Below are 13,241 nucleotides of genomic sequence, written 5' to 3'. Positions count from 1 at the left end.
GGTGAGGGTCTCTGGAAAGGGGGTTTTGTAAGCTGCAGCCCCAGCAGAGTCCGAGGAGGGTACTGAGGGCCTCATCGATCTCCTTCAGGTCATCTTCCTGCTGGACTTCTGTGCGTTGGACATCCCCCACTGCACGCTGCTACGCGAGTTCAGCACGCTGACGGGGCTGCTGAGGCGGCTCTGTGCCGACCCAGAAGGGCCGCTCGATAAGGTAACCGGGGTGGGTGCTGGCGCTCGTGCTGCAGCCTCTGAGAGTGCCGGAACCACCGGGGGGACCTACCTCCAAAGGCCTCCCCGCAACGTGGTATCAGTGGTTCGCGGATGAAGGTGCGTGGTGGCCTGGGGACTGGGCATGGCCCACATGGCCAGGAGGCTGTATGCGGGTGGTCCGCTCTCACAGCCCAGAGCTTGTGTAGAACCCGGTAGGTGAATGACCAGATTGGAGTCCAGAAGAGACACGACGTGTTGAAAGGCAGATTCGAAGGTTGGGTATTTAACAGAATTTTCTCCCTGTTTAACTTTATGGGACACAGAGATTTGCACTTTCTTCTTTGAGTCCCGGAGCAACTCTGTGGGAGTAGAAAGGGCATACGTTATAAAGCTTATTTTAAAGGTGAAAAAGCAAAGACTAAAAAATGGAGAGAGACTAGAGGATGGGCTCAGATTTGCCAAGGTCCCCAATTCAATGTTTCTTCTCACTGGAAATTCATGCGAGTAGTGACTTGCAGGAAAACAGGCTAATCTTGTACTGAAAACACACATGTCCTCTGCTAAGGGCTAGAGACACGCTGACCTGTCCGCAGGTGGAACACGGGGTTCTCTGTAGCCCATGCGACTGTGTGTGTCCGGTGCCTGGGCCGTCTGTCTGGGGCCCAGATGCACAGCTTTCCGTGTGGCAGGACACAGAGTGACCGGCACTTGGTTTTTTGACTCATTTGTGTGTGTAGCTCGACGCAGAGACGTGGCAGCAGGAGTGTCCCGTGGTGTTACATACCTGGACAAAGGAGTCTGCCCACAACTATGAAAACAACTGCCACGAGGTGTCTGTCTTTGTGAGCCCGGGGGCAACCTACTTTGAGGTGGAGTTTGATGAGCGGTGTGAGACGGAGAAAAGGTAAGACTCCATGGTCTTCTCCTAAGCGACAGCGGGTTAAAATGAGAGAAGGAGAGTGATGGAGATTATGCCTTCCCAGGTATGATTATCTGGAATTCACTGACGCCAGAGGAGGAAAAACACGCTATGACACCAAGGTCGGCACCGAGAAGTGGCCCAAGGTGAGTGGCGCTCCCAGAAAAAGTGACGTGCGCACTTCTGCTCCGATTCCCTCCTGGTCAGGGCCTGGGGGTCTGAAAGCGAAGCACTTCCCCTGCACCTCTGTGAAAGGAAGGGCTCTGCAGACCTGGCAGTGACAGCCAGCCACCTGTCCTGTAGATCAGGGTGCTTCAGCACCCAGCCTGCTCATCACTTGATGGGTTATTTCTAGCTGCTTGGGTGCTGCAGAGACTGGACGGCCTGGGAGGTCTCCTAACTCACAGTCTGGTTCTTCACAGCACAGTTTGCCTCTCCCTGGTTTCTGTCACATTGTCTGGTGTGTGTGGGGCTAAGGATCCAGGAAGGCCCAGAGCCCGTGGTGAAAGCCGGCAGTGCTCACCAGAGGACTGTGTGGTCTCTGGGGCAGGCGAAGTGCTGCTTCCCCCCATTGGCGTGCTCTCTGGTGGTCTCAGTGGGGAGCACGAGCACCGTTTCTGGATGAGCAGGCAGTGGGCAGATGGGCGTCCGAGGTCTAGAAACCTACCACCGTTGCTTCTTCACGCAGTGCAGTCATGGACTTTGTGTTTCAGTCGCCCCTCCAGTCACCTGGGCAGGTGTGGTGAGACTGGAGGGCGAGGATAGACACCGATGTTGGATACAAGTGTCTGAGTCTTAAAGAATGTTCGCCCCAAAGGGGTATTTTCTCAACCGTGTTTGACCTCATGGCTTTTGTGCTTGTGTCTAGAAAGTGACCTTTAAGGCTGGCCCCCGGCTGCAGTTCCTCTTCCACTCCGACAGCAGCAACAATGAGTGGGGCTACAAGTTCACCGTCACCGCCTACGGCCTGCCCGATGTGGCCGTGTCCTGGGCGCTGGACTTGCAGCTGCTCGTTTCCCGACTGATGGGACGCCTGGCCGCCCAGTGCATGGCGCTCAAGTCCGTGCACCGTGAGTCCCTTGCGTGTCGGCTCCACATGAGGGCGGGTGCGGGTGTGACGGTGTCCGTCCTTGCGGGCCTGTAGACCACACCAGGCCGCAGCCAGGGCCGCTCAGTGCCAGGCCATCAGGTACTTTCGAGGTGAACTTGGGTGCACGTCCCAGTGGGACTGAGGATGCCTGGGCTGGAGAGCAGCTTTGGAGGCTTCTTGTTTGTGAAACTCGGAAGGCAGAAATAGAGTAAATTAGCCATGTATCCTTTAACCACGTGAATATTTATGTCACATGCAGGAACGTGGACTTTGTCTTAAAGGGATTTTTTCAACTTAGTTATTAAATGCATCGAAGGAACGAGAATTACAGAATAAAACTTCCTAGTATGTTTTATTTCTGTTTCCTTTCCTGAGTTTTTCTGACTGTCAAAGGAAATATCATAGAAGTTACATGATGGAGAGAGATGAAGGAGAAAAGTCATTCCTAGTCCTAACGCCCAGAGAGAACTGTGACTAACATGCTAACGTACTCCCGTCTAGACTTTTTCTCATGCCTGTTCGTAAACACATCTGGCTGGGTATTTAATTCTTTTTTTTTTTCAAACTTAACTTTGCAAATTGTGAACATTTCCCCCATCAGATACTTGGCCACGGTCTCCAGCTCTTCCCTGGCCGTGGTCTCAGCTCACTTTGCCTCCTGCCCTGGCAGGTCCATAGGTGCGAGCGAGCGAGGCTGCCCGTGGCAGGGCCGCGCCCCAAGGTGCTCTTGTGGGGGTGCATCCGGGGTGCGTGTCCGTCATGTAGCACAGCTCCGTGCTGGGAAATGGGGGTGGGTCCCCGGCACATCCTCGGAACACCCCCGTGGTCGAAACCTTGTCTTGGCCAGCCCCCAGACTCTCGGTGTCATGGGAGAGACACAGCGCGCTCACCAGCCTCCTTCTCTTTCCAGAGTTCGGGAGTGACATGGTGGTGCCTCCCGCAAAAATGGCTTCGGTCCTGAACTCCCCGCTGTGGAAACCTGTCTTCAGGCATCAGCTGAGTCCAGAGTTGGGATTAGCAGTGAGCTGGCCCACTCCCCCGCACCAGGATAGTAAGGAGGTATTTACTTGCGCCGTCTTTCTCCCGGGAACAGAGTGTTTGCTGATAGCTTCTGCTTCCGCTGTGAGCCCTGCTATCGGCGTCCTCACCCCGGCTCAGCCGTTAGCGGCCCGACGTCAGGGGCCATCCCTTGTTCCCGTGGTGTCCACTCTGAGGGCCCTGGGGGCCAGCGAGTCATGTGGTTGGTGCTCGGGAACTCTGGCCGAGTCCCTGCACGAGCCGGTAGATTGTGTCTCTGCAGCCGCTGAGCCAGACGTCTGAGTCAATGGTTTGTGCGCACTCCGTGCTCTCTGTGGAAGAGCGGCCTATTACCTGGGCTTGCGATGACTCCCGAGCTGGGCACGTCTGCCTATTGTCTCTCACCGTCCGCCTTGCCTCCGTCTCTGCTCTGGTGCTCTACCTCCATCCCTTGCCCACGTCACCGTAGGCGGCTGAGAATCCTGGGGCTCTTCCTCGGCCTTCCCCTGACCTCTGTTAGACCAGGCTCCTTCAGAGCTTGTCTTCCACCGGCTCCCTGACAGCCCGCTGTCCTCTCCTCACCTCCAGCCGCGGCCCTGCCTCCTTAGTGGGCCTCGCCTGTTCTTCCTTCCTTACAGTGGAGGAGTTTTGGCTTTCTCCCCGTCCCCGCAGCCCACCAAGACCGTCCCGTCTTCTCTCTTTGGCTGTCACATCTGTGCACAACCTCCCCAAACATCAGTCCATAGTCCTGGTGCTTCTCCAGTCTCCACTCCTGTGTCCCCATCCTTCCGTTAGGTGGTTCCTTGTCAGTGTCCCAGCTCCACTCAGGAGTGGATGTGCCCTTCCCCTGGCTGCTTGCTGCTCTCACTGTCATTATTGTTTCCCTTGGCACAGAGCCATGGCTCCCCGTCTTGTTCTCACATCTCCCACCTGGTCCACCACCATTCCCGTGGATTGTCCTGGGGTGTTCACCTCCTCCCACCTCCTCCGTCTGCATCTTTCTCCAGGCTCTCATCCTGCACGTGCCCTGGCACACTGGGACCTACCAGGTTTTTTGGTTTTTTTTAGAAGATTTTATTTATGTATTTATTTATTAAAGAGAGAGAGAGAGAGTGCACGTACAAGCAGGCAGAGTGGCAGGCAGAGGCAGAAAGAGAAGCAGGTTTCCTGCTCAGCAGAGAGCCCAATGCCAGACTCGATCCCAGGACCCTGGGATGCTGACCGGAGCCAAAGGCAGTGGCTTAACCCACTGAGCCACCCCGGTGTCCCTACCAGGGTTTTTTAGCCACTGAATTACCTTGTTATTCCATGGCCAGAAACCATTATTGGCTCCCGTTGCCCACAGGGTGGGATCCAGGCTCCTCATCGGGCCGGGCAAGGCTCTGTCTGGGCTTCTCTCACGGCATGTCTCTACCCCTCAGCCGTTCCCCAGCTGAGACTTCACGTCTGCTGGCAGTTTTGTTCCTCAGGGGCTGGAGGAGTCTTCAGGGTCCAGTCCAGAGCCCACACCCTCCAGCAAGCTTCCCTTCTCACCTCAGCCTGTCGGGAGCTCTCCTGGGGGCTCCTGGGTGCCCCTTCCTGGCATTTGGCATTCGATCACCTTTCCGTCCATGGTGGTGCTTGTGTTCGTGTGCTCAGGGTTTTACTTGTTTACCTAGTTTTTTATTTTTTTTATTTTTTTTATTTTTTTTAAAGATTTTTATTTATTTATTTGACAGACAGATATCACAAGTAGGCAGAGAGGCAGGCAGAGAGAGAGGAGGAAGCAGGCTCCCCGCTGAGCAGAGAGCCCGATGTGGGGCTCGATCCCAGGACCCTGGGACCATGACCTGAGCCAAGGGCAGAGGCTTTAACCCACTGAGCCACCCAGGTGCCCCTACCTAGTTTTTTAAAGCCGCGTTTCTGTCTGGTTTGCGCAGTGGCGTGAAGCTTCCTGTTCTGTCCTACTTTGTTCTGGTCAGTGTTGGGTGGACTTGGTCGTGTGAAGGCCTGCGTTCAACACGATGTGTTCTTGTTGTTTTGTTCCAGGTCAAGAATATCCCCGACGATCCCTGCCACCACTTTCTTCTTGAGTTTGCACAGTCAGACCCTGCCCAGAACTTCTGTGGGCCATTTTCAGAACTTTTCAAAGGATTCATACAGGCATGTAGAAAACAGGCCCCAAAGACAGATATAGTTGCTGGTTCCACTATTGATCAAGCTGTGAACGCCACCTTTGCTGCTCTGGTGTGTCGTACTCCAGGCTTGTATGAGAAGCTGCAGAAATATGGTAACTTATATTACAGGGAATATTTCTGATCTGAAGGCCAGTTGCTAAGCTTTAAGAAAGCCTATCTTACGGGAACATTTCTAAGCATTTTGAAGTACAAACATGTTTCTACAACTGTAGACCTGCTCTGTTTAAGTCCCACTCTGCCAGTCGGAAGATCCGTGACCTGTTTATAGTTACACAACTGTCATGTGTACAAATAGCCTTGAGTTTCCTAATCAGCAGGTCACTTCTTTCTCCAAAATCCTCATGGAAAACTGCCAAGAACTTTAAGGGAAGGAGGCCCTAACTTGGGTTATAGTCTTGGGCAAGAACTCGAAGTCATGTGGCTTCAGGTTCGTCAGACAAGCTCTCTGCACGTTTGTCCCCTTATCCGTAAACTCGGGAGTCGAGAGCTCCGACATCCTGAGAAATGCTGGTCAGACCCCGAGTTGTGTGGGTAATTCAGGGTGCTGATGACCAAGGAGGGAAATGTATTCACTCTTGTCTTTAGACTTAAAGCATTTGTAGCTTTTGGAGGCCTCCTGATTGGTTGCCTGCTCGTCGCCATCTCTGTTCCTTGCGTCCCCTGCCCTGCATTCCGCCCCCCACCAACCCGCAGTGCCGGCTGCGTCCTGTGAGTGTAGCCAGCAGCCGCTGGGACCCGGACCCGTGGGAGGGAGGGGCTCTCTCCCCCCATAATCTCTCAAGGGAAAAGTGTTTCACGCCCTCCGTAAAGAGGAGCTAGGCCTTTCCCCAGCACTTCAGCTGCGAGTGTGTTGCTTTCATGGTGCACATGAGCTGAGCAGGGACTGTGCTTCCCCCGGTAGAGCAGGCCCCGGACGGCTGCTGCTCTTAGTCAGTGCTCCGAGGACAATCGCTGCTGCCCTGTATGACCCGGTTCTTCAGACCTCACGGTGCAGGGTTTATTTCCTGACTCTAGAACATCTGTTAATCCTTCCTCAGTTCTTACTGTTTCCTTGAAGAAGCTGCTCAAATAAGTAAAACCTCCATTGGCAGTGGGTGGTTTTGTGAAAACAGGTGTCCTGTGGAAGACTATCTCTGCTAGGGGGTGGGGGACCAGGTGACCTGCCAGGTTTAAAAAAAATCCAGTATGTTTTCGTAATCAAATGGTAATAAGAGAGCTGGACAGTCTTGTTTACCTGTAGGAACTCTGAGTGGATGAAAGGCTCGAACTAAAAGCTGAGAAACAGAGTTTCTGGCTGATTGCAGGATCCCCAGCTTCTTTTCAGATGGTACTCAGACAGCACGTCCCTATTTCAGGAGAGGCACAGTCTGATGGGAACTGGATACAGGTCACTTCCGGAACAACCTTGCCCTGGGTTGGAATTACAGCTGGTTTCTGTTCTCTGGGCGCTGTTCCTGGGTCCTGCTGAGCAGGCGAGCTCCTTGAAGGAGGGGCTTATCTTGCTGAACTGCTCATCTTTGTCTAAAAATGGCCCACCTTTTTGTATTAGAGATACGTGGGTGGAGTTTTTCAACTGGGTGGTGCGCTGCCTAAGGGCAGAGCCAGGTCTGTGGTTCTCTACAGTGTTCCCGGTGTTACCAGTGCCAGAGGAGCCCGGTGATGCAGCCCGCATGTGCCCCGAGCCCTCAGCTGTCTGCCAGCTCTGGGACAGCCCCTTGCTGTTCTGGTCTGTGATCCTCTGGTTCTTACAAGCCAAGAAAGGAGCAGCCTCCTTAGGTCTTTCTTTGAAACAGACAACTTCTTTGTGATTTTTTTAATTATGAAAATATTATCCGTTCATGTGGAAACTTACAAAGTACAGGAAACCTTAAAATACCAGTTATAATCTCACCAGTTCAAGAAGACATCTGTTAACATTTTTCCGTGTATCTATCTGGCCCTTTTATCTAGGCATATTCATATGGCATATGTATCTGTATATGTATCATATATGTCATGTATGTACACAGATTTCTAATAAGTGTTGTTAAGTAGGTAATTTTGTACTTATACTGTTTCAAAACTCTTTTTTTTTCACTTAAAATTTATACCATGAACTTTTTTCATCTTAGTAGTTATTTTTACTTACTTTTAATACTTTTTATTTTACTTTTAATATTTTTGGTATTTTACTTTCATATGTTTATTTTAAATATTTTACTCAATTTAATAGTATGTCCATTTCAGATGTTGTTCACTTAAAAAAATGACTTTGTGGTAACACAGAGAACCCACTACTGGTGCTTATGGGTTAATGGCCTGCCCCTCCCCCACACCCACTTACCTGCAAGGTCTGAGCATCAGGAGAAAGACCTTTCTCTGTGTGAGGACAGTTAGAAGCTACTTTGTGCTTAACGCTGCAGTACCGAATTGAGTTGACTGAGTATAATCTCATCGTCTCTCCTCTCCCCAGTAAAAAGTGGGGGCAGCACAGCCCTGAGCGAGGAGTTTGCCCAGGTCTATTGCTTGGCAGACGGCATTCGAATATGGATGGTAAGATTTTCTTTGCATGTGGTTTGTATGTGCTGTGAATTTTCCCACTGATGAGGTTCTAGATTATAGGTGAGGTCAGTGGAGTGAGGTCCGGAACCAATGACCAGGAAAGGATTCTTGAGATATCTTTGGTGCAGAATGGTGGTTTATTAAATCACGGGGACAGGACCAGTGGGCAGGAAGAGCTGCTGCCCTGGGGTTGTGAGGGGTGGTAGTTCTGTACCATGGGGGTGGGGGGAGGTAAGGAAAGGGAGGTTTCAGTGGGACTTCCATATGCTAAAGAGGACCCACAAGATACCGGAGGCCTTGCCAATGCCAAGGTTGTTCTGCCCTCCAGCAAGGAACTCACATTAAGATGGGTGGGAGATTCCAAGAATGTCACCTATGTCCCACCCAGGAGTGGCGGGGGGAGGGGGGGTTGGTTTGCAATGTGTCAGCCTTTTGCTTTGTCCTCAGCCAGCCTTCTGTTCTTTGTTACCACCATGGGTTCGCGTAGTTAAGGGAAGCAGCTCTCTAGTCTGTTTGTTTTTACTAAAGTTCAGTGACATGAAAAGCGCTAAAATAATGTAGAATCCTTCACGTCCTTCTGTGGGGAGTGCTGAGAGTGTCCATGAGCCCCTAACAGCCTCAGTAACCCCAGGGCCACTCCGTAGGGTCTCATGGCCTGGATGGCCACTGATGGCTGTAGATGGTGGCAAGGCCGCGTTCCACAGGGAAGGCTTCCCGCACTGGAGAACGGTGGTAGCAACGTCTGTGAGTGGGAGGCCGGGCAGTGAGACAGAGAGCGGGAGACCAGCCGGTTCTTTGATGAGCATGGCAGCTGCCCCTCGGCATAGAGTGGGCAGGTTCTATGGCTGGTGTGAGTGGTCCGTAGTGTGGTGGACTCCAGGACCCTTCCCACGTTCCCGATTTGGGGACTTGCTGGGCCGTGGAAGCCTGAGCCAGACTGGGGAGAATGGCCTGGAGTTGGGAGTGGGCAGTGGGCAGCAGTGAATTTGTTCTGGGACATGCTGAGCGTGGGGACACACAGGTGGCTTGAGACACTGAGTTGGAGGAGTCTGTGAACCTCAAAACATCTAGCACACATGTCAGACCAGAGATGCAGGTAGCTTCAGAACACTGGTGCCAGGATTTGTCTAATGCATGAGATAACCCAGGAACCAAAGGGGCTTGGCCAGGCTCCACAGCAGTTAGAACGTAGTGATGGCAGTGACTTGCTGGATAGGTGGATGGAGACAAAACGAACAGATCCTATCCAGAAAAATTAAACGGTGTTGTCTTCTAGATGGTGCGAGGAGGGTCACGACAGTGTGCTGTGAGAAACCAAGGCAGTAGTAGCGGTGTAAGAAAATGAGTGATAAAGTCGCTACCATATGCGCTCGAAGGGGAAGGGTTGGACAGTTGACCTGTTTCTGGTTTAGTGTAGGACAGACTGCTGACGGCTGGACAACATGCCAGCCTCTCTCCCAGACGTGGTTGTCTGCTTGGGCTTTCAGCACCGTGGCCTGTGCTGGCCCTTGGGGCACTGTTCTCTGCCTGGCTGGTTCAGCATCACATAGAAGTGTCCCCGCCCAGGGTAGCACCGAGATCGAGTTTTGGTCCAACTTGTGCAGGAAACTGGGTGTGTAGCCTTAGCAAGCCATTCACTTCTGTAGCCTGCACTGCCTTGTCTGTGCTGGGCCGGCTTCGGGCAAGGGCCCCCAGCTCCAGAGCTGTACATTCTGCTTGAAGAGTTTGTTTCTTTATTTGAGAGAGAGAGAGGGAGGGAGCATGCACATGCACAAGCACGGGGGCGGGGGAGGAGCAGAGGGAGAGGAGAAGTGGACTCGTGCTGAGCACGGAGCCTGATGCAGCTCTCGGGACCCTAAGAACATGACCTGAGTGGAAATCAAGAGTTGGACACTTAACCCACTGAGCCAGCCGTGTGCTCCACGACTCTTAAAGTAGTGGGATCAGGGGTACGCCACCTGCCCAAACAGCACACAGTTGAAGAGAAGGCAGTGCTGTGGATACACCATTAGCTTCCAAGCCTGGGTTGCTTCTGGGACCAACAGAAACAGCTGTGCCCTCCAGATTTGGACGATGATGGTGCGGTCGTTTGTGGTGGTGTGCTGGGTGCGTGTGATTATAGCTTGGTGAGGCTGCCCCTGCAGCCCTGCCTGGATGCTGTAACCGTGTGGCTTGCATTGTCCCTGCAGCTGGAGATGAAGCAGAAGTCCCTGATGACGCTGGGGGATGAGGCAGAAGGAAGGCGCGGGTCAGAAGCTGCTGAGGTGAACCCCGAGGGTCTGGGTGAGTGTGCTCAGCCTTCTGCGGACGTGTGCTGGGAAGCTGGAGACCCGTCTGCGAGATGATTGTGCTTATTTATTTGAGTGAGAGAATGTGGGCGAGCGAAAGAGAGAAGGAGTTAGGGGGAGAGGCAGAGGCAGAGGCAGACTCCCCGCTGAGCAGGGAGCCCTACATGGGCCTCAATCCCAGGACCTGGGGACCATGACCCAAGCCGAAGGCAGACGCTTCACCGACTGAGCCACCCAGGTGCCCTTTTTTATTTTCTTAAAAGGTTATTATTATATATATATATTTTTTAAGAGGGAGTGAGGGAGAATGAGAGAGCACAAGAACAGGGTGAGGGGCAGAGGGAGAAGTATATCACTTTATTAATGGAGGTATTTCTTGTCCTAAATTGTAGAGTTTAAGGAGATTATTTTCTCTCTGAAAGTAAATAAGTTGAATTTTGACTTTTTTTCCATTACCTTCTTTGCTTTCTGCTTTCAGCAAAAGAGTGTATTCAGAAGAGTCTCCTGTTACTAAGATTTTTGCCCGTGGGAGTGAGTTCAAAGGAAAGCTGTGACGGGCTGGTGGCTGCAGATGAAACAGATCACCTCCAGCCACGGGACAGGCGTCTGAGGACGAGCTCTGTGGTCGAGGAGCATTTCCGGGCTTCCGTGTCGCCTGTGGAAGTGGGCACCCCTGCTGCGGGCGACGGGGGTCCTGGCTCGGATGTGCAGCCGAAGCTGCCACCCAGCAGCGGGCCCACTGCTGCCGACCTGTCCTCTGCCACCACTGAAGAGCCCTTGTCACCTTCTGCCCCCGCCCGGCGGCCTCCCTTCGCTCGAGGACGACTCCGGCTGCTCTCCTTCCGGTCTGTGGAGGAGGCCAGGCCAGCGCCCACTGTGAAGGAGAAGTACCCCGTGCTGAAGGACGTGCTCGACTTCATCAAGGACCAGTCCCTCTCCCACGACAGGTGAGCCACCATCCCTCCTGGTGCCCAGGCCAGGCCGGGCTCCTACGCACCGCAGGGAGTGAGGAGGATCTGGGGGGCAGACTAAGATCTGTGTCAGTGCATGCCAGACAAAACAGGGTGACTACGCTTGCCTTTTAAAGAAGCATTTTGTGACTGAAGATTTGTACATTATTAGGTCTCAGTAACGTACGCGAAGATTTTAAAAAAAGGAGCATTGGTTTCCGTAGCCATCATTTATAAATGTGTCTCATATTAATCCTGGGAGAAACTTAGGATTTGAGGTTTTCTGACAAAATTGTTGGCGGGCCTGCGTCTCTGGAAGGATTGCATGTCTTCATGATTTCCTGCGTTGAGAATTAAAGCTTTGTCTCTGCGGGGCAGTAAAAATACCAGAGTTCCGTTCTAACTAGTGAGTGTGTGAGCGTGGGGGGTCGGGCTTCGGGTTGGGCCTCGAGCTGGCTGAGCGGGGGCCGACAGGGCCCAGACCCCCTCCGGACCGGCATTCCTGCCATCACCCTCGTGCTGCTCTTGCTTTCTTGCTGCCCCTGACTCGACCTCTGTCTTCAGCGTTGTGAAGGTTCTTGCCTTAAGGAAGGCCCAGGCACAGAGTGTCCTTGAGGTCCTGAGGATCATTCAGTACTGCTTGGAGTCCCTCGGACAGCCCCACTGCTTCCACCCGCCATATGTGCTCTTTCTGCTGGAGCTGCTGACCTGCCAGAAGGAGTTTACCAAGTGAGTAACCCGCCCCGCACCTACGTGCAAGGAAGATAGGCATGGGTGGCTTTAAGGAAACCCAAGTCATCTTTCATTAGTAACTGTTATTTCGGGGTGGGATGTAAATTCTTATTTTTGGTCAGTACTCTTGCCCTAAGGAGAAATGGGTTCTTTCTATAGTAAGCAATACCAGAAACCTGTTTATTCCCCCTGGTGAGTTTATCAGCTTTTTTTTTTTTTACCAGGGAGGACTGTGTTCCCTGTGTCCCCACGCCCGCCCGCTGGCTTCTGGAAGCTGTGAGCTAGATTGGATTTTTGTTCACAGTGAGGACATTAATCTGAGTACCTCACAAGGTGGTTCCGGTAGCCAGTTAGCTGCTGTTGCCTGAGTGTTGGCGCCAGGCCTCGATCTAGGAGATGGGTGTGCAGCTGTGGACGAGGCAGACAAGAGTCTTCTTCTAATGGTGCTTTTATCCTTTCTTTCATTTTAAGATTTTATTTTTTGAGAGAAAGAGAGTGTGCATGTGCGCACACAAGTTGGGGAGCAGCAGGCAGAGGCAGAGGAAGAAGCAGACTCCCTCACTGAGCAGAGAGCCTGATGGGGGGCCCGATCCCAGGACCCGGGGATCCTAACCTGAGCTGAAAGCAGACACGTAACGCACTGAGCCCCCCCAGGTGCTCCTGCTGGAGCTTGTATTGTGTTGAGGAAAAACAGATGATAAAGGAGATGCGTCCATTCCTCCATCTGCTTACTGTATCCATCCCAGGCACGATGGCTTCATGCACAGTGATGTAGTCTGGGGGTCAGGGAATGGCGCTGAGAAGTCAGCCTGCGAACCAGGAGATGAGTAACCAGTGAGCTCAGAGGGAGGCCCACTGAAGGCCGAAGGAGCAGCGCAGAGGCCCTAGGGTGAGGGCTTGGCCCCAGGAACAGCGCGAAAACTGGCATGCCTGAGTGGGGGGGAATGGCAGGAGAGCAGCAGAGGAAGTGATTTGGGGCTCGGAGGATGCCAGACTTTGTAGGGCAGGGTTTCAGGTGTTTGGATTTTGTTCTGAGCTGTAGGTGGGAGAACCTGGGGAGCCCCAGGCCCAGGAGGAGCACACTGTCTTACGCTTATGCAAGTCACATCTGACCACTCCAGGGGAAAGTGTGGGTGGACACAGAGCAGTCCGGAGACGGTGCGGCCGGCCAGGTGGGAGGCGGCAGGCTCCAGAGCCTGCAGTGGTCCTGGAGATGGAGAGAAGGGAGGGCACTCGGGATCTGCTCTGGAGATGGAGCTGCCGGGACGCACCTGGGGATGGGGTGCGGAGAATGAGCAGAAGGGACCGCAGTGCGGG

The 13,241-nt window shown here is 53.0% G+C and overlaps 1 protein-coding gene across 2 annotated transcripts in view; it reads left to right on the top strand.

Annotated features, from left to right (window-relative positions):
- The window catches only part of ZZEF1 (zinc finger ZZ-type and EF-hand domain containing 1), a 97,401-nt gene that overhangs the window by 47,660 nt on the left and 36,500 nt on the right, over nt 1–13,241 (top strand). For both annotated transcript variants that reach the window (XM_082707754.1, XM_082707753.1), the window contains exons 21-30: nt 89–211; nt 948–1,114; nt 1,194–1,275; nt 1,998–2,199; nt 3,130–3,278; nt 5,265–5,505; nt 7,866–7,945; nt 10,144–10,237; nt 10,721–11,189; nt 11,757–11,921. In XM_082707754.1, the coding sequence (XP_082563880.1) occupies nt 89–211; nt 948–1,114; nt 1,194–1,275; nt 1,998–2,199; nt 3,130–3,278; nt 5,265–5,505; nt 7,866–7,945; nt 10,144–10,237; nt 10,721–11,189; nt 11,757–11,921 (1,772 nt within the window). The remainder of the gene's footprint in view (nt 1–88; nt 212–947; nt 1,115–1,193; nt 1,276–1,997; nt 2,200–3,129; nt 3,279–5,264; nt 5,506–7,865; nt 7,946–10,143; nt 10,238–10,720; nt 11,190–11,756; nt 11,922–13,241) is intronic.

This window comes from Mustela nivalis, assembly GCF_964662115.1.
Source record: "Mustela nivalis genome assembly, chromosome: 17".
Classification (NCBI taxonomy): Eukaryota; Metazoa; Chordata; class Mammalia; order Carnivora; family Mustelidae; genus Mustela; species Mustela nivalis.
The sequence above is the reverse complement of the archived record's forward strand: the minus strand, read 5'-3'. Positions and strand labels throughout refer to the sequence as shown.